The sequence below is a fragment of the Lithobates pipiens genome, unplaced genomic scaffold (genome assembly GCF_037356315.1).
Source record: "Lithobates pipiens isolate NorthernLeopardFrog02 unplaced genomic scaffold, aLitPip1_a1.2 Scaffold_13, whole genome shotgun sequence".
NCBI lineage: Eukaryota > Metazoa > Chordata > Amphibia > Anura > Ranidae > Lithobates > Lithobates pipiens.
Genome location: NW_027507718.1, coordinates 342,044,704 through 342,072,452, shown reverse-complemented (window position 1 = coordinate 342,072,452; position 27,749 = coordinate 342,044,704). Strand labels below are relative to the sequence as shown.

The window sequence follows — 27,749 nt, the reverse complement described above, 5'->3', positions numbered from 1 at the left end:
AGCGATCTACATGACGTTTAGCTAGTGACTACATTAATTGGAAATTGCCTGCAGTGGGTGGATTTCTTTGAGAAGATCATGCTGCATGCAGAGATTTGACCAGTGACAGTCAAGCTAGTGCTAAATAAGGGCTTGTATAGTTACATTACTGCAGGTGCCTTCGTCTCCCCAACACTTCATATTTGGCAGGTTCTTCACTTTTCTGTCCTAAAGATTTACTAGCCAAGTCATTGATGTGCAGCCTCAACAATAAATTCCATGTGACTTGAAAAATCAAGGTGCTTATTTGCATTCAAGAGTCCAAAGCTGCACCTACAGCTGAAAGAAGACTGAGCTATTGTTTGATGCTTTTTTTTTTCCCTCTGCCCGCTTCCCACTGTCACTGCCACTTCGCACAGTTGTCCTCTACAGTCACACTTAATCATTTCACTCTGAAATTTGCATGGCCTTACAGTTCCCTGCAGTGACAAGAACCAATACAGATTATTTCACTTAACCCACAAGATGCTGGTTTAACTGTGCAAGTGGCTCCTGCGTTTTCAGTGTTGGTCAGCTCAGTCCTTCACAAATATACATGGGGGGGGGGGGATTTATTAAAACTGGAGCAGCTGTGCAAAGGAACCAATCGGCTTCTAGTCTGTTTGTTCGGATCAGCTTTGAAAATGAAAGTTAGAAGCAGATTGGTTGCCATGCATTACTGTTCTATATTCTGTCTGCTCTCGTCTTAGTAAATTCTCATCATTGTATCAGATAAATGGCAAATTTGTTCATATAGCTTTTTTAGTGTTTGCTTTTTTTTTTCTCCCCCAACCCCCCCCCCCCCCCCCCTCCCTCTTTTTATCCAATACTATGTCACCTGCAGTTTCAACGCCTTATTTATGTCTTGCAACACTTTTGCCAGTTGATTTTCCAGAGGAGCAATCAGTATAGTATAATTCATTAAAGCTTTGAAGCCAGAAGCCTTATAGAAATCTTAACCCCAGAGTGTACCTCTCTTAAACTCTCTCTTAAACTCTCTCTTAAACTTTACCTAGATGCAAACACATTTTTGCAGTGGGAGCTCAGTATATAAATGTGTCATTTAGGATTTCCTACCCTCAGAGGATTCCAGTGGTGCTAATCACCTGCAAAATTAAAAGGTGGCAATTGCAAATGCATCAAGATATGAAGACAGTAAGCGGTGATCACATCTCTTCATTTGATCACACACGGCACCCTCTCCTAAATGCTGAATTCAGTTTGTGCAAACGCACTTTGTATGTTTACATATAAATCTAATGTTGCGCATCCGCTGTGTGTGAAATCGATGATGAAATGGATTGCAGAAATAAACTTGGAAGCAAGAGGCAAAATGCCAGTCATCAGTTGAATTGGCTTTGCTTTTAACCCTTTCCAGTGTTGCAGTGTATCTGACAACCTGCTGTGAATAGCATAGGGCAAAGTGTTGAATTAGTGAGGAGTTGAGTACATGCCCGTTGGGAATGTTCACTATAAATGTACATGCTTGGGAAATTGATTACATGCTTGAGAAGCGTGACATCCTCACCCAGTGCCCTGAGTTTGAGTGACAATTTAAACTGCCTCTATCAAGACAGCTTTTCTCAGTCTGCAAGTAAATAAAGTGTGTGTGTGTGTGTGTGTGTGTATTAGACAAGGTTAATGCAGATTTCCAAATTATGCTGTGAGGAGGACATTTGTCAGGAAAGCATACATTTGTAGACCTCTAAAAAAAATTGTAAAACACATTTCTATCATTTAACCACTTAAGGACTGGAAGGATTTGCCATCTTAATGACCAGGCCATTTTTTGCAAAACGGCACTGCGTTGCTTTAACTGACAATCTGACAATTGCGTGGTTGCGCGACATTTTACCCAAACGAAAATCAACGTCCTTTTTATCCCCACAAATAGAGCTTTCTTTTGGTAGTATTTGATCACCTCTGCTTTATTTATTTATTTATTTATTTTTTCCTGCGCTATAAACAAAAAAAAGCGGCAAGTATGAAATTTTTTTTAATTTATTTTTGCTATACTAAATATCCCCCTCACAAAATGTAAAACAACAAATTTCTTCATTTTAGGCCGTTATGTATTCTACATATTTTTGGTAAAAAAATTGCAATAAGCATATATTGGTTTGCATAAAAGTTCTAGCATCTACAAAATAGGGGATAGGTTTATGGCTTTTTTTTTTTTCTTTTTTTTTTCTTTTTACTACTAATGGAGGTGATCAGCAATTTTTAGTAGGACTGCGACATTGCGGCGGACAGATTGGATACTTTTGACACTTTTTTGGGACCATTGATATTTATACAGCGATCAGAGCTAAAAATAGCCACCGATTACTGTATAAATGTCACTGGGAGGGAAGGGGTTAACCCTAGGGCGATCAAGGGGTTAAGTGTTCCCTAGGGAGGTGTTTCTAACTGTGGGGCAGTTTAGTGACTGGAGGAGGAGACAGATCACTGTTCCTAATCACTAGGAACAGCAGATCTGTGTTTCCTCCTATGACAGAACGGAGATCTGTCTGTTTACATTGGCAGATATCAGTTCTGTTTCTCTCAGGAGCAATCGTGGGTGGTCGGCGGACGTTGTGGCCATGTGCACTGGCTCCGGCATCACGCTGCGGGAGCGCCCCCTAGTGGTCTTAAAGCGGCCAATGGCGTCAACAATGACGGCCATTTCCCCAGGAGAGTCAACCTGCCGCAGTACAACTGCGGCAGCTGGTCCTTAACTGGTTAAACTGTGATTATAGTTATTGTTTAAAAATGCTTATGGTAAAGGGAGATGATCATGGTAAACCTACATTACCGGTTTGTTCTCGTGCTCCACTTTATTCCCACAGTCCAAAAACGTAGTGATAGGTTAATCATCCGACATCTTTTTTTTTTTTTTTTTTTTTTCTTTTCCCACTTCAGAAATCATCTGCTAGAGGCTCAATCACCTTGAAGCTCATTTATGTCCCAGCATGATTTCTCATCATCGTGGCTTATAAATTATTATTTTTACTATTCTTTATTAAATTTTCCATCAAAAATTAAAAGTCTTCCTAAAATACAGCTACACCATAACAGCCTAATTTTATTATTTATCCTTTTTCCCATCTCTCCCCTACCCTCCCTACCCCCACCCCCTCGCTCCCCTCCTCCCACCACCCCCTTCCCCCTTCACGCACAGAGGCACAAGAACATCAATGCGCCGTCACCATAGCACCTACATCTCCCTCTACTCATTCCTTCTAATCTATAGGGTATCCCAACTCATTTATCCATGGCATCCAAATTTCTTTCCACTCTCTAAGGTTCCCTCTCTTTACATAAAGGGTCTTCTCTTTCCATATTAGTTCATTAATACTTTGGGCCCACTCTCCCGCCAAAGGGGCTCTCTCCGCTTGCCATCTTTGCGCAATCAGTCTACGCGCTTGATATAAACAGCGAACCACTGCCACCGTAGTATTTTTTCGTTCTCTCTGCTCCTGTCTACAGCCCAGCACACACAGGGTCGGGTCCATTACCAGTTCTAACTTAAAGATCTTATTAATACTCTCCACCACGTCTCTCCAATACCGAAATAACTTCGGACAGCGCCATACCATATGCAAAAGATCTCCCTGTCCCCGGCATCTAGGGCACCTGTCGTCTATTCTCCTACCAAACAAGCATAATCTCTTAGGCGTATAGTAAGCCCTGTGTATCAGCATCAGCTGTGAGATCTTTTGTGAGGGGGAGACTGACGTCACCGGTCCCAGCTCCATTATTCTCCTCCACTGCATATCTGATATTTCCCCTATATCCTCTTCCCACTTCCTCTTCAAATTCGGATGATCAATTTCCTGGTTGGGGTTCATACCTAGCTGCTTATATATTCCTGAAATACACCCACTTACCCTATCTATTGTAAGTAGGTTCGAGAGTAAAGGTGTTTTATCCCACTGTGGCGTATTTACCCCGAACTGTGCTGCTAGAGCATGTCTCACCTGTAGGTAACTAAAAAATGATTGTTGTGGTATATTATAGATCTTTTTTAGATCCGAAAATGTCCTTAAGGCCCCGCCGTCATAAAGTTGGATCAACTTAGTTATGCCATTCCGTTCCCATGTTTTAACCTTATTTATTATAGATAGTTCCGGTAAGTTTTTATTATCCCAGAGAGGTGTAAATTCTGGGAGTCCTGTATAACCCATTTTTAATTTCACCACTTTCCATATCTTACCTAACATTTTGGTTACCGAGTTATTATGCTGAAAGGAGTCTGCCTCCAGGGCCTCTGCGATAAATTCATGTGGTGCTCCTATCATTCTAATCTCTCCTTTTAAATTTCTTCCCTGCTCCGAGTCGCAACCCGCCAAATGCTGCAGCTGCGCCGCCAGGTAGTAATTCCTAGGGTGTGGCACCGCCAGGCCTCCTCTATCTATTGGTAGCTGCAGCGTCTGGAGTCGTATCCGGGCCGTGCCTTTCCTCCAAATAAGCTCCCGGAAAAGGGTCTCCAATTTTTTAAACCATTTTTTACATATCCATACCGGTGCGTTATGTAAAACATATAGCAGCTGTGGCATCCAAATCATCTTAATCAGGCTGCAACGCCCCATTACTGATAACGGCAGTTTACTCCAGACGTCGCACTTACGCTTAAATTTATTCAAAAGTGGTATTAAGTTTTTATTAATATACTGATCGGGGTTCACTGTCAAATATATACCAAGATACTTCATAGCATCTACCACCCTCACCTGTAGCCCCCCCAGCGCAGCCGCAGCATCCGGGGAGTCGACTCGGAGCAGCTCGGACTTTCCCCAATTTATAGCCAGCCCTGAAAATTTTCCAAAACCTTCTACTAGGGTAACTGCCTGCTCCAGGGATGGACCAGTGTCCCCCAAAAAAAGTAAAACATCGTCCGCGTATAATGCAATCTTTTCCTGTCTCTCTCCCCTTCTTTGAAATCCCTTAATCCCCGGATTGACCCTAACCGCTATTGCTAATGGCTCTATGGCCAGCGCAAAGAGCAGAGGAGACAAAGGGCAACCTTGCCTTGTCCCTCTGCTCATTTCAATCTTTTCAGAATATCTACCATTAACCCTTACCCTGGCACTAGGAGCATTATACATCCTTTTGACCCAGCCAATAAAGGAGGGACCCATTCCTATTTTCTCCAACACCCGCCAAAGATACTTCCACTCTAGACTATCAAACGCCTTTGTTACATCCAAAGACATTATAGCCCTCGCCCCCATGTTCTCTGAGGGGATCTGCATATTTAAAAAAGTCCTCCTAATATTCATACTGGTGGATCTTCCCAAGATGAATCCCGTTTGGTCTGGGTGTACTAACTTAGCAATGACTTGATTCAACCTGTTTGCAAGTACCTTGGCTAAGATTTTTTCATCCGAATTCAATAACGAGATTGGCCTATATGAGGCCACTTCCAGCGGATCCTTATCCGCTTTGGGGATCACTATAATCGTTGCCTCAGTCATTGATACAGGTAGTTGTCCCCCCTCCACTATATCCGTCAGTGTCTTAAACAACTCTGGGATCAGCAGTTCTCCATAGTATTTATATATTTCTACCGGGAGCCCATCCGGGCCTGGGGCCTTTTGATTAGGCATCCCAGCCACTGCCTGTTGTAATTCATTTATGGTTATCGGTGCGTCTAATGCTTCCCTTTCCTCCCGAGTGAGAGTCGCCATTTCTAGGCCTTCCAGGAATCTATCCATCTCCCCTTCCTCCCCAATTCCTTGTGACCGGTACAGCTCCCTATAAAAGTTTCCAAAGGTTTCTATTATCTCCTCTCCCCTACAATGTGATACCCCGTTTGAGGTTCTAATACTGGAAATGACTGAGGGGGGGGAATTTGTTTTAACCAGCTGTGCTAGCAATCTACCCACTCCCTCTCCTTCTCCAAAGTAACGCTGTTTTAAGAATATTCGTTTACTTTCTTCTTTTTTTATAATTGCTGTTTTATAACCTTGTTGTTTATTTAACCATATTTTTTGTTTCACTGGGGTTGGATCATTTACATAGTCATTTTCTGCCTCTAATAGTTCCTTCCTAATGCTCTCCTCCCACAACCTAGATTTTCGCTTCATTCTTGCTACCTGCTGGATCAGAATACCCCTAAGAAAGGCCTTTAAGGTATCCCAGATTACGCTAGTTGGTGCGGTGCCTGCATTAAGACTTATAAACTCTCGTAGTCTTAGTTTAACCTCCCCTTCATCCTTCATGAGTTCCAGCCAAAATGGACTGATCTTCCAGCCCACTTGAATTTTTTTCCCCCCTGTATTTAAAGCTACCCTTACCAGAGAATGGTCTGAGATCCCTCTAGGCATATATTCTATGTCTCTTATATTTCGTGCCATTTCTGCATTTCCTATAGCCATGTCTATCCTAGAAAGGGTACCATAAGATCCTGACAGGCATGAGAATTGTTTGACTCTCGGGTATCGCTCTCTCCACAGATCCATTAGCCCTATTTCCTTCAGAAAGCAGCTCAACCTGGTTTCTCCCACATCCCGGGGGCGCACCTTGTGGGGGAACCTATCAACATTTACGTCAAGAACTTCATTGAAGTCTCCCAACGCTATAATCGGGATACCTTCTTTATCCCCAATAAATTCCATCAATTTATATACGACTTCCATTTTAAACGGTGGGGGTATATATATATTTGCCAGAATGCAATAGCTACCCTCTAGTTTACCATACAAAAAAACATATCGACCCGACTCGTCTATACTGACCTGTCTGCAGGAGAAACTCACCCCCTCTTTTATTATTACACTCACCCCCCTAGAATAGGAGGAGTAAACTGAGTGGTACTGCTGTTGATATTTCCTATTATTTAGTTGGAGTTTAGACATATTGGTTAAGTGAGTCTCCTGCAAGCAGGCCAGACCAACGTCCAATCTCTCCAACATAGCAAAAACTGATGCCTTTTTAACCGAGGTGCCCAAGCCCCTCACATTCCAGGACCCAATATTAAGAATTTTAGCCTGTGTCATCTGCGCGATCAAGCAGTAAGATAAACAGGCTAACAAGTGGATAACACCGCGCAGCCAAATAATGCAGATATAGATAATGCTTGTAATATATAGAGCCTACCAGAGTACCAATATTCAAAAAGTGCTCCATCCCTAATTTCATCCTCCATTGACTTTTCCATACTTTGTGTATTGGTGGCTTAAGATTAAATTTAACCCTTATATGTGATACCTTATAATAATACTTAGAATTATTTATCCTGTTCTCTTGTGCTTTTATCGTGCTATATTCTAAATTTCCCTTCACGTGATTTCTTTTTTTAAACACTTTTCCCCTCCCACCCGCACCAACCCCCCCATACTCCCCTCGTCCCACAACCCACCCTACCCTCCCTTTTAATACCACCCCCTCCCTCCCTTCCCTCCACCTATCAAGGTGCTCCCCACGGGAGTTTAACGTGACCGAAACATCCATAACCCACCTATTACCCACACTCACAATCACCGCCCCGTTATCTCCCCCCCCCATCCTACCATCACTTAACTTCCAAATCCAACTAAGTATTTGTCAATCAGCTTTATAACCACCCCCCTCCCTTGCTATCTACCCTCCCTTTCCCCCTGGATATTCTGTAAGGATGCCCTATTAGCTTCCAACCAGTGTGATGCCCCATCTGCAGAGTCAAAAATCTGTACCCCATCCGGGGTCGTCACCCGCAGTCTTGCTGGGTATAAAAGAGCATACGGTACTTTATATGACTGCAGGGTGGCTTTAATTGTCCGAAATTCCGCTCTACGTCTCTGCAGTTCGGGAGAGTAATCTGGATAGAGTGAAATCTTTGAACCTTTAAAGGAGATGTCTCCCAACTCCCTCGCCTTGCGCATTAATGTCACCTTGTCCTTGTAATTAAAGAGCTTCAGCAGCATGGGTCTGGGACGCCCTCCGGGGAGCGGGGCTCTAAAGGGAAACCGATGGGCTCGTTCTATCGAGAAAAAAGGTGAGAAACTTTCCTTTCCGAACATATCTACAAACCAAGACTCCAAAAATTTTATAGCGTCAGGGCCTTCGCTTTTCTCAGGTAGCCCCAGCATCCTGATATTATCCCTACGGGATCTATTTTCTAATTCATCCATTTTAATAGCATAGCTGTCCAATTGCTTTTTCATATTCTTAACCTCCGCCTGGGTTGGATATAAGTCATCTTCCAATTGACTTATTCTCGTTTCCAACACCGTTGTTCTTTCAACTACTTTTTGAATGTCTTGACGAACTAGTAATATTTCCTCCTTCATTCCCGTTAACTGAACTGCCAGATCTCCCAATGACAGTTTACATGCGTTTACCGCTAATAGGACATCCTTCAGTGTTGGGGCCTCCTCCACTAGTGGATTTTCACTCACAACTGGCTCCAGATCCCCTTCGATACCCCCCTGGCTCTTGTTACTTTTACTCTTACACTCCGATACTGGCGTAGCCACGGGAACCGGATGGCCTTGGCTTTTTCTATCAGCGGGGCCCCCATGCTGGGTTTTACTTTGTACCATCTGTCCCCCCTTAGTTGGCGTTTGGGCCGGGGTATGCACAAACCGCTCTAATTTTGCTGCGGCTGACATTGCTGCCTGATTACTTTTTTCCTTTTCTTTGGACGAGCGGAGATGTTGTGTTCCCGTACCCTCCTGGTGGGGCTGTTCCTCACCTCGACGCCTTGACATTTTGACTTGTATATGGAGGGAGGGGGGAAGCAAGGACAAAAAAAAAAAAAAAAAAAAATTATAAAAAAAAAAAAAAAAAAAGGGGGAAGCCAGAGACACTGATGCTATATACAGCAAGTACCCAAGGTAAAGCCAAAAAAAAAAAAAAAAAGAGACCTTAGTATAAGAACCTTCAGGCATTCCTATAGTTCCATGCTGTGTAGAGGGAAAAAGGAAGGAAGGGAGAGAATAAAAAATATTCTTACAGGCTGCTGCTTGCTGGCGCTTACTACCAGGATATAACCTGATTTTTTTTTTTTTTTTTTCCCTTCCCTTTTTTTTTTCTTAACTGTATCGTCCGTTACTTTCTTTGTAGGTCATTCGGACGAGTATACCATTAGGGAGGCGAACCGTTTAAAGAGTGTCACTGGGATATCAAACAGGTTGTGTGAGGAGTCTTGTCATCCAGAGGAATACAAACTGATAGATAGCAGTATACACATATATACCCTTACAATTCCTTTCTTCAATGAAAGCTGTAGCCCCTAGATCCTTCACAACTGCAAAAGAAAAGCATACAGCAAACAGAACAAGGCAGAATAGGGTAACCTATATACCGCTGCCTCTGCTCCCATATACCAGGTGAAGTCAGCTATTATAGTCTATTACAGTCGGCTGGCCGGACGCCTCCTGTATACCGGCCGTTTTGTCTTTCCTCGCCACAGGGGGGGCTACTCCTAGCCTATTTTCCCCCGCGGGGGGTACTCACGGATACCATGGCTGGCATGTCTCGGCTTCTCCGCTCCAGCAGTGCCCGGGGTGTCCTCGGCCGGCTTCCGTTTGCGTCCGTATATCTTCGGCTGCTTTCGGCCAGCTTCGGCATATACCGGCATATACCGGCTCTTCAGCTCTCCTGGAGCGCCGAACTCCACCCCCAGGTACACATCGGATTTTCCGCCTGGCCGCCGATTATAGATCCGATGGGGGTAAGACAGCGTGGCGGCGTCTCGCTCACCTCAGCCCAGCCACATCCTCACACTGCACACCACGCCCCCCTCACATCCGGCCACTCCCCGATCGCAAGCCTTAGAGTTTAGTCTGACAATTGCGTGGTTGCGCGACATTTTACCCAAACGAAAATCAACGTCCTTTTTATCCCCACAAATAGAGCTTTCTTTTGGTAGTATTTGATCACCTCTGCTTTATTTATTTATTTATTTATTTTTTCCTGCGCTATAAACAAAAAAAAGCGGCAAGTATGAAATTTTTTTTAATTTATTTTTGCTATACTAAATATCCCCCTCACAAAATGTAAAACAACAAATTTCTTCATTTTAGGCCGTTATGTATTCTACATATTTTTGGTAAAAAAATTGCAATAAGCATATATTGGTTTGCATAAAAGTTCTAGCATCTACAAAATAGGGGATAGGTTTATGGCTTTTTTTTTTTTTCTTTTTTTTTTCTTTTTACTACTAATGGAGGTGATCAGCAATTTTTAGTAGGACTGCGACATTGCGGCGGACAGATTGGATACTTTTGACACTTTTTTGGGACCATTGATATTTATACAGCGATCAGAGCTAAAAATAGCCACCGATTACTGTATAAATGTCACTGGGAGGGAAGGGGTTAACCCTAGGGCGATCAAGGGGTTAAGTGTTCCCTAGGGAGGTGTTTCTAACTGTGGGGCAGTTTAGTGACTGGAGGAGGAGACAGATCACTGTTCCTAATCACTAGGAACAGCAGATCTGTGTTTCCTCCTATGACAGAACGGATAGGTTAATCATCCGACATCTAAATGGACCCTAGCCTGTGCTCACCTTCACATGGTCTCCTCCCATGTTCCAAAAGTTTAATAACAGTTTAATGGCTTCCACCCAAATTGACCATAGCTTGTGCCCATCTTTATGTGGATTCCCTCCACTATCTAAAAATATGGTTGAAAGTTGATCACTTTCACCAAAACGGTCTATAGTTTTTGCCTTTACATGGGTTAGGAATGATGGGCAGTAAGTTTCTGAGGCCGGTGTAAAAGGATTATATAGTCTCTGTAAATGTAGTCAGAATAATATCTTGCTTTTCCTCATAAAAAAAAAAAGCCTGCTAGCATAATTCTTCTCACATTTGACCCTTGTTAATCAAATCTCTAAATGAATCAAAGGAGCTTCTGAGACATACTTGTGTTGTGAATACTGGCCAGAAAGCTGTGACCACCCCAGCCAGCATATAGGTGCTTAAATCCACCCTCCGGACAGACCTACAACTCTGTCCACAGAAGCAAATGAGTGCAGGAGTTTTCTGCTTGTTCAAAGTGGAAAACTCCCTTTATGATGTCTGCAATTTTGACTAGACCAGATTTATTAATTCATGTTTTTTTTTTTTGTGTATGTAGTACTACAGGTCTTGTGCCATGTTCAGCAACGCCTACGACATTTGGTGACCTACGGGCGGCAAATGGACAAGGTCAGCAAAGACGTAGAATTACATCGGTGCAACCACCCACTGGTCTTCAAGATTGGCTGAAAATGTTTCAGGTAATTTTACTGAAGTTGCCAAATTTGTTACACTATTGTGTTGTAGATCTTCTTTGTTAAGTTTACCCTAATCAACTTTATTGGACCAGCCTCGAGTATGAACATTTAAGATTTGTGCCAGACATATGTATGAAATCGCCTACAGCACTTATTGAGACAAGCCTTCTGCACAGCTCTTCTATGGCAGCCTTGACTACTGTAGTTTAAAAGAAAAACGAAACCTAAACTAAATATGCAAAAAATAAATGGAAAAAATGGTCCCCATGAGCTTTTAGCCGTAATGTCCAACACAGATTAGCACATTAAAGAGGAAGTAAACCCTGATGGGTTTACTTTCTCTTTGTCTCCCTGCAAAGGTAAAGCATAATGGGCTACTATGCATCGCATAGTAGCCCATTATTTGTCACTTACCTGACACAGGAGCCAGCAATGTCACCGCTGTCCCCTGTAGCATGGAACGTCCAGCTTCTTCCGGATATCGCTGATCTGGCCACTCACAGCGCTGAAACAGCGATGACTTCACTCCTGTTCATGCGCATGGGAGCTGACACTAACGTGCTGTAGACAGCGGTCTCTTTTTGTAAATATCTCCTAAACCGTGTAGGTTTAGGAGATATTTCTGGGACCTACAGGTAAGCCTTAATCTACGTTAAGGCATACTTATCTGGCAAGCAATCCCCTCCAGCGCTGCATTCTCAGCGCTCAAGTCAGTCAAGAGCGCTTCCATCTTCATTTGGTTTGCCTCTGTTTCATATCTCCGGCCACAGGATTGTTTAGGCCACTTTAAAGTCAATCCTGCATGTGCGCATAGGAGTCACATCATCTCAATTCAGAACCATGCTCTAAAAGTATCCTGAGTTGCACATGCGTGACTCTGTGTACGCAAATGCTGAACCCCAGGCCAGGTTTGTGACACAAGATCAATGGGGTCTCCTCTCTCATTAAAATCCGTGAATGCGGCGATCCGCCAATCTGGTTTCGGGAACTGCTTCCTGTTTGGCCTGAAGGAGAATCGGGAAGATGAGAGCAAATATTCTCTGTCACTAAAGTGGGGGGGGGCTTGGGTCCAGTGCTCTGGGCCCCCGAGCCCACCCTTTTTTGAAGCCAGTTAGAGCCTCAGGCTCTAATTATGTGCTTAAAAAAAAAAAAACTCCATTGAAATCCATGCGTCCTGCGCCCCACATGTAGATTAGAGGGCCAGAATGCATGAATGGGGGGGGGGGGTGCTTCTGTACACCCCCTATGGATGGACTGCTACGAATACTACTTACCTGAAGCTCAGAGCTGGGTGATTAAAAAACAATTAGATTCACAATTCAAATAGAATTATTTTTATTTATTTTTTATGGCCACCGCGCTGGTCCTGAAGAGCTGCGGGCAGGAGTTTTTAGGCAAGGCCGTGGGTTCGGCCTAGCCAGCGAGGCCCTGCACCCCCCCCCCCCCAAGCACCTTGCCCCCATGTTGATGAGAACAAGGACCTATTCCCAACAGCCCTGGCCATTGGTTGTGGGGGTCTGTGGGCGGGAGGCATATTGGAATCTGGGAGCCCCATTTAATAAGGGAGCCCCCAGATACCGTCCCTGCCACCGTGTGAAGGAGTATGGGGTACCCCTACCCATTCACCTGGGAAAAGTGTCAAAAATAAAACGCACTACAGAGGTTTTTAAAGTAATTTATTAGGCAGCTCCAGGGGTCTCTTCCGACTTCTCTGCTCTTTTGCCCGCTCTTTTGCTAGTGGTTGCCCGCTCTTCTCTGTCGTCCTCTTCCCACTTCTCTTCTTCCGATGTTGAGGCGATGCTCTCTTCCGCTGTAATTCCGTGTGCACGGTGAGCAGCGGCTTATGTTGGTATGGGGCGTGGTCACCGGGTGATGTCATCCTTGACCCCGCTCTTTATGATGCCACCGTCCCACCATTTCCCTGGGTGGTGACATAAGGGGTGGGGTCACTGAATGACATCACCCAGTGACCACACACAATTCCAACATAAGTCTTTGCGCACCGTGCACAAGGCATTACAGGGGAAGAGTGTCGCATCAACATTGGAAGCAGAGACCCCTGGAGCTGCCTAATAAAAACCTATGTAGTGTTTTATTTTTGACACTTTTTTTTCCCCAGGTCAATGGATAGTTACAATGCACCCCATACTCATTCACATAGGGTGGGGGGGGCTGTATCTGGTGGCCCCCTTATTAAAGGGGGCTCCCAGATTTAAATAAGCCCCCCACCCACAGACCCTGACAACCAACGGCCAGGGATGTCGGGAAGAGGCCCTTGTCCTCATCAACAAGGGGACAAGGTGCTTTGGGGGTAGGATTGCGCAGTTGAGGGCATGCAGCCTGGTATGATTCAGGGGAGGGGGGGTGCTCACTCATCCCCATCCTCTTTCCTGACGGGCCAGGCTGTGTGCTTGAAAAAGGGTCTGGTTTGGATTTTGGGGGGGCCCCCATGCCGTTTTTTCGGCTTAGGGTGTTCCTCTTAAAATCCATGCCCGACCGAAGGGCCTGGTATCGTCCGAGGGGGGAACCCCACGCCATTTTTTTTTTTTTCAAATTTGGCCCCTTCATCCTCCGCACACAAGTCACACTGTAAGTCAGATCATGATGGTGCGACTTCTATTCAAATCAATGGGCTCCCATAGGAAACCATTAATTTTGAATAGAGGCAAAGAAACGCCTAACGAGGCATAACACTCTTTTTACAGCGTTAACCCTCGTTTAACACCTTTTACTGGCGTTTCCAGGACTATTCTTGAACGCAATTTTATGGCATTCAGAAAACAGCCCATAAACTCTGATGAGAAATGTCCAAAAACCTGGACACAGGATAACATAGAGTGGATTTTATGGGCTTTAAAAAAAAAAAAAAAAACGTCCAAACTCCAAAAAACAGCAGTTTATGAGCTCCCGTGTGCATGGAGCCTTAAGGTGACTGAGTAATTGTCATTCAAAGTATGACGGTGCTGAAAACTAAAAATGTCCTGGACAAGGAAGGAGGTTTACCATGCAGGTCATAAAGTGGTTAAAAATGGAATGAGACTTTACCGGTAGATAAATTGCAACTATCTTTTAAATTGGGCCTGAGCATTACAACTGGCACCATAAGAAATGCTTTTATTATCATAAAAATTTTGACTTGCCAACAATTTCATGCTGTATTTAATCACAAGTGATGATAAAAAGAATCCGGTATTCTAGTGTCAGTCTTCTTTGTATCTGCTGGTTACTTGCAGAGATAGTAATATATATGCAGGTGGAAGCAGGGTTTTCGCTATATGTTGGAGTTATTTATATGTAGCAGTGATTCTGAAACCATTTCTTCATGTGGATACATTTCTCTGTGGGATTCACAATATCACTGTTGGGTAATTTTTCTTTTCATAAGTTTAGTGCGGCTATTCCATTTTTCTTTGCCTTGTTTTCATAGTCGGGTTACTCCACAACACTGCCTAGAACTGGCCTTTTCTCATCCTAAATGCTCTTTTGCATATAGGAGAGTGATTCATTAGTAGTGTGACATTTTGCTGTGGCTGCAGGCAACAAATGTTAACAGACGTTTATCCATCATTCTGTGGTCTTGTCATCTTTGTTGGAGTGTGGGCCAGATAAGGGAGACATTTATCTAATCTCCATTCCTTGTGTTGAAACACATGCAGGTATTCCTGGGGTTCATTTGTTTGGACAAGTTTAACACTCCTATATGGTGATTTAACACATGCGGAGCAGTGACAATGAAACTAGTTAATGTAAAGAAGGAAAATATTTTTTTTTTTCACTTGGTAACTTTTTAGGCTTAATACAAGTGATTGACTGCCTATATTAAACTAGTCGTTATTACATTCTGCATTTGATGGTGCATTAACACTGGGCATGGTTGAACTGAACCGTGCCTTAGTTTAATTGTCTCCACTCCCCCCCTCATCCAGAAGACAGTGGTCCCTGCTTCTGTACTCTGTGATCTATGGAGAGTTCTATGCACAGGCACTTCAGTGTGAGTGCAAACTGGGCCGCAAGTGAACCGTGCCTGGGGCCACCTCTTCCATGTGGTCCCAAGCACAGTATTAACCTTTCCTGGGAATTATACAACGCACTCGCACTACACAAATCGAACCAAGGGGGTGAACCGTGTGCAGACATTGTAAATATTTCAAGTGTGAGTGCACACTGTTAGCTGATGCCTAATACATCACTATAATAATTGCTAGGCAAAGTTACACAGATTATGGAAAATGTTCCATAGAAGCCTTTTCAGATTAGGACAATTGTTTGCATTTTAAAGGCAGGTTTTTTGAATTCTCTATAGTTTGCTGCAGAAAGTCTGTGGAAAACATTTGTGTATTCACTTTAACAATGTGTATACGGCCTACTCTGTCTTTTGTCTGCTTGTTGGGCCTAGTGCTTGTATTTTACACGCCATAACTGAAGGGTTAAATTGACATGTTCCTATGGCACATTCTCTGTATTTATACCTCACTGTGTTCTGTATTAAGAATCCAAGCAATCAAAGCAATGCTCCTTTTGTAAACTGAATGAAAGCAAACATATTTTTGCACTTTTGACTGAGAGGGTATATACAGAAGGTCACTGCAAAATTGCCAACTACAGGGAGAATGTTTGTTTGTCTTTGCAGAAGACTGCTCGTGAACAAAACTAAAAGAACCATTTATTGTCACTCTTTATCCTTATGTAACATGATGCAAATAATCTGGTCTTTATGGGAAGTCGTTCCCCCCCGGAGGTTTGATGGTACTCCTGATATTGGAAGGCCTTTTGTGCGCAACTTCAGCAGAATTGATGGGCTTCATGTACAGTCTTTTTAAAATACTCCCTTCTACGTGGAATCTTTCTGCCAGAAGCTGCCCAAAAAAAGCTCTTTTTTTGGTGGTAATTCTTTACACGTATGCACTTTTACAGGCGTATATGTTTAGAAGTGTATGTGTGTGTGTGTGTAAAATCCTTCTTTTGGCTAAAAGATTAAATCTGGCCACTGGAATTTGTTTACGCACATTTATTTGCATTAGTTATGCCAGTAAGCTCTTTTCCAAATGCAGGTTTAAGGCATTTTTTTTTTTCTTTTTATGAATGCAGCTTTTAAGTACAAACTAAATTGCACAATGTGCATGAACACATGAGCTAAACTAGAGCTGTGTTCATAAGCAGAAAAAGAAAAATCTCCAAAGCATCATTCAGACGGGACATATATAACCATACGCCTGTGGAGGGCTGTATTTACCTCCACAGGGATGCAGAGGTGTTTCTGGATCCTCGTGCAGACAATCCCATTATTGTCAATTGAGATGCGGCATCTGCACGGACACAGTCGCTTTTTATGTGACACCCATGATCATGGCCCTGAACATGTCCAGGGCACATTTGAGGCTGTGCACCTGCATGGATGTCATGTGAGCAGTAGCTGTGTCCCTGCAGCTGTTGCATCCCTATTGACAGCAATGGCATTGCCTGCAGGGGGATGCATGTACCCTGTTTCCCCTAAAATAAGACCTAGTGTGATTGTCGGTGATAGCTGCAATAAAAGCCCTACCCCCCAAATAAGCCCTAGTTAAAGTCCTTGTAGGTCTTCTTTTCAGGGTAGGGCTTATTTTTGAGGAAACAGGGTAGGGCTTATTTGGGTGGTAGGGCTTATATTGCAGCCAACACCGACAATCAGGCTAGGTCTTATTTTAGGGGAAACAGGGTAACACCCTTGCATCCCTCTACACATAAACACAGCCCTCCATGGGGGTATGCTGTTCCCCATGACTAAACCCCATGGGCTGGGTCAAATGCATCCACTGGTGTGTGTGGCATGGATGGGGTCTAGGCTGCGGCTGCTTCTACTCCTTACATGAGGGTGTTGTATGATGGTACTGCTCCTGGGACGTTTTTTTTTTTTTTTTTTTACTTCTGTGGAGTTGAGACTAGCTCTTTCTCTGCCTGCACTCTTAGCAGCTGACAGCAGATGAGGACCTACAGTGTCTTGAAAAAGTATTCACCCCCCTTGGCATTTTTGTGTGTTTTGTTGCCTCGCATCCTGGAATTAACATGGATTGTTTAAGGATTTGCATTATTTAATTTGCAGAACATGCTCACAACTTTGAAGATTTTTTATTTTTTATTGTGAAGAAAATAACAGAAAGTCAATGTGCCTAACTATTCACCCCCTAAAGTCAATACTTTGCAGAGCCACCCTTTACAGCTATCACAGCTCCAAGTCACGTTGGATAAGTCTCTAAGCTTGCAACATCTTACCACTGGGAATTTTGCCCATTCCTCTTTGCAAAACTGCTCCAGTTCCTTCAAGTTGGATGGTTTGCGCTTGTCAACAGCAATGTTTAAGTCTGACCATGGATTTTCTATAGGATTGAGGTCTGAGCTTTGACTAGGCCATTCCAACACCTTTACATGTTTCCCCTTAAACCCCTCAAGTGATGCTTTAGCAGTGTGTTTGGGGGTCTTAGTCCTGCTGGAAGGTGAACCTCCGTCCTAGCCTCAAATTACACACAGAGTGGTACAGGTTTTGCGCAAGAATATCCCTGTATTTAGCACCATCCAGATTTCCCTCAACCCTGACCAGTTTTCCAGTCCTGACTGCTGCAAAACATCCCCACAGCATGATGCTGCCACCACCATGTTTCACTGTGGGGATGGTGTTCTTTGGGTGATGTGATGTGTTGGGTTTGCACCAGACATGGTGTTTTTTTGGCCAAAAAGTAACGTTTTAGTCTTGTCAGACCAGAGGACCTTCCTCCATACATTTTGAGAGTTTCCCGCATGCCTTTTTTTGCAAACTCAAAACGTGCCAATTTGTTTTTTGCTGAAAGTAATGGCTTTCTTCTGGCCACTCTGCCATAAAGCCCAAGTCTATGGAGCATACGTCTTATTGTTGTCCTATGTACAGATAACTCCAGTCTCTGCTGTGGAACTCTGCAGCTCCTCCAGGGTTACCTTAGGTCTCTGTGCTGCCTCTCTGATTAATGCCCTCCTTTCCCATACCATCTCTTGGCAGGTTTGCTGTTGTGCCATGTTCTTCCCTTTAGGTTATGATAGATTTGATGGTGCTCCTAGGGATCATCAAATATTTGTATATTTCTTTTATAACCTAACCCTGACTTGTACTTCTCAACAACATTGTCCCTTACTTGTTTGGAGAGTTCCTTTGTCTTCATGGCAGTGTTTGGTTAGTGGTGCCTCTTGCTTAGGTGTTGCAGCCTTTGGGGCCTTTCAAAAGCTGTGTATATGTAATAACAGATCATGTAACACTTAGATTGCACACAGTAGGACATCATTTCACTAATTATGTGACTTCTGAAGGTATTTGTTTGCACCAGAGCTTTTTATGGGCTTCATAACAAAAGGGGTGAATGTACATGCCAATTATCAGTGTGTTTTTTTTTTTTTTTTTTTTTTTCTGAAAAAGTGTTTTATTTATGTAATTTTTTTTTAATTTTACTTCCCCAACTTAGACTATTGTGTTCTGATCCATCACATATAATTCAGACTTGAAAAAGATTGGACTAAAGGCAGTAATTTAACAAAATCTGTAAAAAGCCAAGGGGGTTGAATACTTTTGCAATGCACTGTACCAGACCCTTATTTTTTGTATGGGACCATGATTTATGTACGCCCTGTGTGAACAAGGTCTAAAAGCAATGTTTTTATTCTGCCTGTGTGAACAAGGCCATAATCTGTAAGGTTTTACCATCATCCACAGATTTATAGAATTTGAGAGTGAAATGATCAGTTGTACTGTACAAGGTTGGGTAACCTGGAGCAACCAACTAGAGTTGTTTAGAGTAGTTCTGAGCAGGAGATTAATTTGACCGTTACTCTTTGCCATGGTATAAACCTGTTTTATTTGCAAATGTTAGTTTTGTGTGCTTTGATGGTATAACACACAGAGTATCCAATAGGCCCAGTAGTGTTTGCCTGTTATAAACTCTATCTGCACATTGACCACACTAATAAAATTTCACATCCTAGACCGTTTAAGTACTTTTTATATTATATAAGCTAACAGGACTTGTAACCAGGGGATAGCTGTAAATCATTTTGTATTTCTAAGTGCTGCTGTAACCAGTCTGTTGACGCTATCAGACATTTGGTGCGAAAGATCACCATATGCTGAACTGCAGCTACCTGTTTGAGGACATCAATCCTGAACATCTACAGCTTCATCCACGTCATCTCTGTGTTTTCCATTCATGTTACCATGAAGGATACATTCTTTTATCTAAGATAATTGTTTCCCTCCTGGGAAAATAAAAGGCTTTCATGAGTGGAAAAGCAAATGGGAAGCTATGATGGAGATGAATGGTTTGAGCTATCAAGCCCCAACATGTTATCTTAAAGGATGGGTGTTCAGGTAATTATCCTAAGCATCTGGGCTATGTGCCAGGTGTTCTACCACTCTTCCACCATAAGACTAGTGTTTTTACTTGTGTGAATTGTCCTTAACGGCTACTCTGCATAAAGAGTCTTGACTTGCATTCTCCGCGATTCTCTCACCCTCTAGCAATAATTACTGGTTCCCATTCATTCAGGTCATTTGGTGGAGCTGTGGTATGCAAATTTACATTACAGAAGATAATCGAGCACTGCATTTGGGGATTAATGGGCATTCATGTTGCAAACAGGGACAGTGTTCCCATGAAAAATACAGTAACGGAAAAAAACTTTCTATTGTTCAAATGCTTATTGAGAGCAGACTATCTCCATGCTGTCAAATCCTAACTATAGCTCTGCAGTTTGAATACCGTAACGTCTTCTGACAAGGTAAATCCACTATAAATAGACAATAATAGGATATATTCCTTTCTGTGTTGAAAAGTGTGTAATGTTATTCAGTCTGGTACTTAAATCTTAAAATGCTGGCTTATTTAAAGACCGATATTTCTATGGTGTGTGAGATGTTACTCCTCTTTATGTATTATCACAAAGGCCAGGAGGGCATTTGCCACCCTCCTCCTGTAATGAGAGAAAATACAGAATGGCAGCCTCTCCTCCTAAAAATGTTCATAGCCTGGCTGTCAATACTAATCCAGTGGCTTCAGGGCTTCTTGAGGCATGTACCTAGAAACAAACATGCACATTAAGGGCCACATTGTATGTTTTGCATATATCCATGGCCCGAGAAAACAATCAGTTTTATAAATGAACTAATCAAATTCATATCAATCAGTATGTTTTACTCTGAATTTTTTGGTGATCAGGAAGAATTTAGAGTGAGAGAGAGCAATGCCAGTATAACAAAATAAACACATTCTAAATAAGCTTGGGCCCATCAGAGTCTTCTTTGCATCAGAGTCCTCTCTTATATCAGAGTGCCGAATTAGATCTCACAACAAACCAGATTTGGCCTGGCGGCTGTAGTTTGGAGACCCTTGTGCTCCATGTTTTTTCAAGGACCGTGACCCAAAATATTGAACCCAGTCAGCAAGGCAGTGATCGCTTTCAAAGGTTCATCAATGGTAGCTTCCATTTTCCTCTTGGTACAGGTTTTCCTTAAAGTGATACTAGGCAGATCTAATAGGCACAAATAAATTCAGCTACTGTGGATATAAAATGTCTACACACCCCTGTTAAAATGTCTAAATGTTTCTGTGATATAAATTAGATAAAGTTAAATAATTTCTGAACTTTTTCCACCTTTAATGTGACCTATAAACTGTACAACTCAGTTGCACAACAAACTGAAATCTTTTAGGTGAAGGGAAAAAAATTTAATTAAATACAATATGGTTGTGCACACTAATATTTTGTTGAAGCACCTTTTGGTTTTTTTTTATTTATAATTTTATTTTTGGGTAGGAGTCTTTCAGCGTGGCACATCTGGACTTGGCAATATTTGCCCACTCTTCTTTGCAAAAACACTCCAAATCTGTCAGATTGCTCTTCAGATCACCCCACAGATTTTCAATCAGATTAAGGTCTGGGCTTTGGCTGGGCCATTCCAAAACGTTAATCTTCTGGTGAAACCATTTCTTTGTTGATTTGGATGTATGCTTTGGGTCCTTGTCATGCTGAAAATTTTCTAGCAGAACCTGAAGGTTTTGTGCTAACATAGACTGGTATTTGGGACTGTTCATAATTCCCACTACCTTAACTAAGGCCCCTTTTCCAGCTGAAGAAAAACAGACCTAAAGCATGATGCTGCCACCACCATGCTTCACTGTGGGTATGGTGTTTTTTTGGTAATTTGCAGTGTTTATTTTGCAACAAACATATCTTTTGGAATTATGGCCAAAAAGTTCAACCTTGGTTTCATCAGACCATAACACATTTCCCCACATGCTTTTGGGAGACTTCGGATGTGTTTTTGCAAAATTTAGCCGGGCTTGGATTTTTTTTTTCCTTAAAGCGGTAGTAAACCCAGTTTCAAAAAACACTTACATTCCCGGCATGCCGTAAATGCTGACTTTCACATTGGCTGTGCTCTCAACCAAACTTTCAAACCATCCAATGGCTGGTTTCATAACTGATCACATGTGCAGCATTATGGCAGTTGAAGAATCATTAGAGGCCAAGATGGCAGCTTCCTTGACTGAAAATGATAAAGGGTTTACTTCCACTTTAAGAAAATGCTTCCATCTTGCCACTCTACCTCATGGCCCAGACATATGAAGCATATGGGAGATATGCCAGCTATTCTTGCAGCTCCTTTAATGTTGCTGTAGGCCTCTTGGCATCCTCCCAAACCAGTTTTCTTCTAATTTTTTCGTCAATTTTGGAGGGACATCCAGTTCTTGGTAATGTCACTGTTGTGCCATATTTTTCCACTTGATGAGTTTCTTCACTGTGTTCCATGGTATATCTAATGCCTTGGAAATTCTTTCGTACCCTTCTCCGGACTGATACCTTTTAACAATGAGATCCATCTGATGCTTTGGAAGCTCTCTGCGCACCATAGCTTTTGCTGTAGGATGCAACTAAGAAAATGTCAGTAAAGACCTACTAGAACAGCTGAACTTTTTGTGTGGTGATCAGAGGCACTTTAACCACTTCATGCAAATCTCTGTACCTGTACGTTGGTACTTTGACGTTAAATACCGGGGTTATGGCAGCAGCTAGCTCAGTAGCGGCGGAGACGATCGTGACCTTTTCCCCACTGAGTCTGGATGCCGAGTGAGGAAAAGATGGCCCCCACTCGGCTCCATAACATTAGATGGCGGAAGTGACATTTGACATCTAATGTCCATTTAAGACCCCAGTGGTCTTAAAGGGATTTTTTATTTTTTATTCATTGCATTTAAGTCTTAATGTTAGAGGTCAGATCTCATATTTAAGAGGTCCTCTCGTGTTTTTTTTTTTTTATTTATTACAAGGGATGTTTAAATTCCTTGTAATAAGAATAAAAGTGACCCAAACTTTTTTTTTTTTTTTTTTTTTTTTTTTTATAAAGGACTGTGTGAATCCAGTGCTCTGGAAGGATTGGCTGTTCCACACCTCAGCATGATTTGGCATGCTGAAGTAATGTGGGCACTTTTCTGGGTTTTGACTGGATGTTAGTGATCATAGCAGAAGTTCAGTGTAAGAAATACACAGGAGAAAATGCATGTTAAGGGGAGTGTAGAGGTGGGTGGGGAGTCTATTGACATCATGACTCCACCCACTGAGCCCTGGAAAATAGACCCACCCACAAAATCTACAGTTTTTCGGGTTGCAGACAGAGAGGAGGCATTTGACAGATAAGTATAAATGCAGGAGGCATGTATATCCTTCTAGATAACCAATATTGCAGTAGTTTAGAAAGGATGAGAGTGGGTTTACATCCACTGTAAGGTAGAAAAAGTTCTGAAATGATTTGCCTTTGTCTACTTTCTTTATATCACAGAAACCTGACATTTTAACAGGGGTGTGTGGACCTTTTTATATCCACTGTATAGAATGATTAAATGTTTTTTTTGAATAGAAATAGGTAAGCATCTGAATTTGACCTGGTATAAGTATGTTGCAGTCCCTGTACAGCAGGGCTGTAGTGTTGGAGGAAGAAGCAGTACAAGGAGCCAGTCCATGTGCCGACATGAAGCATGCTGATGAGCAAAAGCAGAGACACGAGTGTGTTCAGTTTTGCGCAGAGATGGTCTTTAAGAAGCAGATTTATAAGGCAGTAAATTCGTAACATTCACTGCAGGGGAATTCATCGCCATTCGAAAACGCACCATGGAGATACACCAGCAGTAACAGGTGAATATCATATTCATTGCTTTATGGATGTTTCACCACAAATAAATAAACCTTTACCAAATCTTTTAGAGGTTTATTGAAGCGCCGAAGGAATTTCTGTGCCTAGGAAAATAGGTTTTTCATTGAATTGCCATTTTTAAATTCTCCCAAGTATAGAATGGTTTCATCTTTTTTATTAGTTGGCTGGTCCTCTGAGGCTCTACTGCTGGTTCTAGTTTCTTAATTGGCTAAGAAAGCTTTTACCACAGGCCATAATATTTTACTAAGACTTTAAGCAGCCTTTAGTTTTTGCATGGTACATTTTGCAAAACGTTTACAGAATAACATAGTATAATGTGTTCTCTTATTTTGAGCCATAATACCTTCACACGATTGTCTTGATTATTTTTGATGTTGTGCCACTAGTTTATTTTATTTATTTTTTTATCAACATTTTGTATTCCTTTGAAAATGACCTGTTTGGCCATGAGCCTTTCTTTTGTGCCCTTATTGTCTGTGCAACAATTAGTGTTGAGCTTTATTCTTTAACTTTTGAGTTCCCTAAGCCATGAAGAAGCCAGCTTGCCCTCTCATTATTTATGTTCCCGTCTTTTGAGTCTGTTTAACAAATTAAAACCCTTTGATGAGCAGAGCTCAGTGGAAATTAAACACATTTAGCAAATGTGGAACATTTTCAGTTGTAATGTTTGTGCTCCTGACGGAGATCAGTCTGTGCTATTGAGATTTGTTGTGTGTGTGCGCGCAAATCTCTCTATATTGTAATCTCAAGCAAAAAGCTTGTTTTTTTAAATTGACGTGAACTGCTAGGTCATAAATAGGGTTATCCAAAGTTATATCCAAAGTACTCTATTGATAGGTCGGAAATAAAAATAATGTTAAGAAATCTGTGACAAAGTTGGACTCCACAGTTCATCTCAGGTGCAGGCTTGGTTCGTCTTCACCAGAGCAGTCAATTGTACCAGCAACAGGATTACGACATGCCGAAATGCGAACAGCATTCTTCCCTTATTCAAATAGCCAGCACACACAATATCTACTCTGACATGTTTTGTGCTAGGCACAGCACTTTCTTGTATAAAGGCAAAACTTTTATTACACACAGCAGGAGCTGATCGGCGTGTACTGCGGATTTGGTGTCCACCGTCACTCGCCGATCTTTTGCTACAGAGGGAGAACTGCGGTCTGCCTATTAAAACAAGGCAGACTGCTGTTGTCAGTACAGAAGGCCTGGATCCAGTGTTCCCGGGTTAACCCTTTGATCGCCCCTGATGTTAACCTCTTCCCAGCCAGTGTCGTTAATACATTGATGGTGCATATTTTTTGCCATTGATCACTGTATTAGTGTCACTGGTCTCCAAAAAGTGTCAAAAGTTTCAATGTTCGATTTGTCTGCCGCAATATCGCAGTCCTGCTATAACTTGCTGATTGCCACCATTACTAGAAAAATAAATAACAATATCCCGTAGTTTTTAGACTCTCTAACATTTGTGCAAACCAATCAATATACATTTATTGGGATTTTTTTTAAATTAAATGTTCTATAGCAGAAAGTAAAATTTTTTTTTTTATCGTCAGTCTATTTTTGTTTATCGCGCAAAAAAAATTCCGCAGAGGTGATGAAATGCCACCAAAAGAAAGCTCTATTTGTGGGGAAAAAAGAACCTACATTTTATTTGAGTACTGTGTCACATGACTGCGCAGTTGTCAGTTAAAATAAGGCAGTGCAGTATCACAAAAAATGGATGGTCATGAGGGGGATAAATCTTCTGGAGAGGTTAAGTGGTTAAACAGGAAGTTAACCCTGGTGGGTTTTACTTTTTCTTTCCCTGCAAAGGTAAAGCATAATGGGCTACTATGCATCCCATACTAGCCCATTATGTGTCACCTGAAACCAAAGCCTGCAATGTCACCGCTGTCCTCACTAGCAGCGAGCGTCCATCTTCACCCCTTTTCCTTCCGGGGCTGCAAACTCCGGCTCTGTGAGTGGCTGGAGGCGGGTGAGGCTGGAGCGGCCAGTCACAGCATGACCCCTTTAGAAACGGCACAATCTGCTCTTTCTAAAGTGCGCATGTGCCGTAGAGATCGGCGCATGGCTTTATTGTAAATATCTCCTAAAACGTGGAGGTTTAGGAGATATTTCCAGCACCTACAGGTAAGCCTTAATATAGGCTTACCTGTAGGTAAAAGTGGTTGTACAGGGTGTGCAACCACTTTAAAGAAACCATTGCTGGTACATTTTTAACATGTTTTTTAAGATTATCTCTTGTGAAAACATTAACATTTTTATAAAATGGGGAACAGTCATAGCTGATGTAAATTGTTTGTCTCTTTTGGGAAATTTCCCTTCTCTTTCTGTCCTAATGTGAAAGTTGTCACTGTAGCAACAAGTGAGGTGAAATTTCCAAAAGGACAAAGCAATAAAAAGCCAACGCAGGTGCAGCCTCCCCCCACCCTACCAAATAACCAGTGTTTTTTACTGCTGTTGTGCCCATGTTAAATACATTTCCCATGGCTTTCTATGCTGGTGACAGTGTTGTTCATTTCTGTGGCCCTTGGTGGGAAATTCATTCCTCTATTTCTCCTGGTGTCCTAACCTTTGACACTGGGACAAAAAAGTAAGAATAGATCAAACATTTTAGAGTTGGCACTAGAGCAGGTGCTGAGGGTAAATCATCCAATAGGGACAAATATACCAGTGACAACGGTAAAATAGAAGTACCCCATCACGTTGGGGTAGCTTTCCTCTTATTACTTGTAATGTTCCCAGGAAAAGAAATGAAGGAAAATTTCTCGAATTGGACACACAAATCAAAAAATAAAACAATTGAAGTGTAAAAAACTTTGTATCAAAAAAAAAAAAAAATTTAAAAGAAGGTAAACATCAGGATTACAAACTCTTATCAATGAGTTGCATTGCAAGTCAGGCTCTATAAACAGTGAGTGTAGGCCTCTGAGTTCTTCTTTAATAATAAAACTTTAGACGATTTTCATTATATAAGCTGCTCTTATTACAAAACTAATAAAAGGCTTCCAAGAGGCTCCTATTTATTCTTCACTATATTGTTTTGGCTTTATGAAGCAATACTTCAGGGATCCAGTGACAATAAAATGGCCTCTGATGCAATCTATTGACTTCCAATGTTTATTAGGTGTGTTTTTAAATGCCATAACTTGAATTCAGACTTCAATATCCATAAAATTAAGTTTAATTGAGCATAACTGTTTTCATCCTGAATGATCTGAAATAGCGGTAATCATTTTTTGCCCTTCCTTTTTGTAGTGTTTTGATCTTACATGTACTATACACTTGGCTGATGCCTGATCCCTGCATACCATGATCAGGATGACAGTTACATATACTATTGAATCTTGCTTGCTGAATGTAAATACCCCCAGAGCGTTGGCCATATGTTGTATGATTATCTCTCATCCAAATCAAGACCACATTGAGAGAGAACATACTTTACATCCAATTTTTTTGTAAACTCTTAAGTGATTGATTTGAAATCAAGTTAAACTTCACTTTCCAAAAGCTTTGTTAATCCATAAATATGTATTAGAGATGAGCAATTGTATTGCCATTTGCTGGTACATTCTAACCTAGAGCTGGTATTTTGTAATGATGAACAATATGGCACTTAAGCATCAAGAAATCATGTTTATTTAGACCAATTATGATTCAGTGTTCTGACCTGCCACTTCATTTTTTGAGCTCATTTATTTATTCCATAGTAATACCTGCACTTTTATGAGGGTGGAGAAGATAGTAAATAACCACCAATAATTTGTTATTTGGCATACCTTGGTACATTGTACCATTGAATAGTGATGTAGCTTATTGTAGAGTTGATGGCCTATTAGTAAATGTAAAGACTATAGTGTTTATTCCTCTGAGTTTCACAGCCAGCAAACAAGGCACATCTGTTCATTTTATTTTCTGTAATGTTTAGGGATCCCTTCTTATCCTCCCTTTGTAAGCAAAAGATGGACCTTTGCCCCATTGTTTACATTGTATGTAGTGTTTTCTGTAAATGGGGCACCTTTTTATATCTGACCAAAAAAGACACAATGAAACTATTAGGGATGTACTGATACCATTTTAATAAGACGCAGTACCGATACTTTTTCTCAAGTACTCGTCGATACCATTTACTGATACCTATTTTTAGTGTCGTGTCGCATTATTAAATAATATGTTAATTTAATACTAAATAAATGTTATGTGGTACTTTTTATTTTATTATATAATATATTTCGGTTTGAACCTCATCAGATTTACATGACATGTAAACGAAACCGTCTTTTTTTCTTTGGAGCCGGTTCACATTTGAGCAGCCGGGTCAATTGAGTCGGGTTTGAATTT

The 27,749-nt window shown here is 41.7% G+C and overlaps 1 protein-coding gene across 6 annotated transcripts in view; it reads left to right on the top strand.

Annotated features, from left to right (window-relative positions):
* Positions 1-27,749, top strand: part of FBXW7 (F-box and WD repeat domain containing 7) — a 341,368-nt gene that overhangs the window by 278,743 nt on the left and 34,876 nt on the right. For 5 of the 6 annotated variants that reach the window (XM_077477035.1, XM_077477036.1, XM_077477039.1 and 2 more), the window contains one exon: positions 11,065-11,206. The exons of the other annotated variant lie outside the window; for it this stretch is intronic. In XM_077477035.1, the coding sequence (XP_077333161.1) occupies positions 11,065-11,206 (142 nt within the window). The remainder of the gene's footprint in view (positions 1-11,064; positions 11,207-27,749) is intronic. 6 annotated transcript variants of the gene reach the window in all.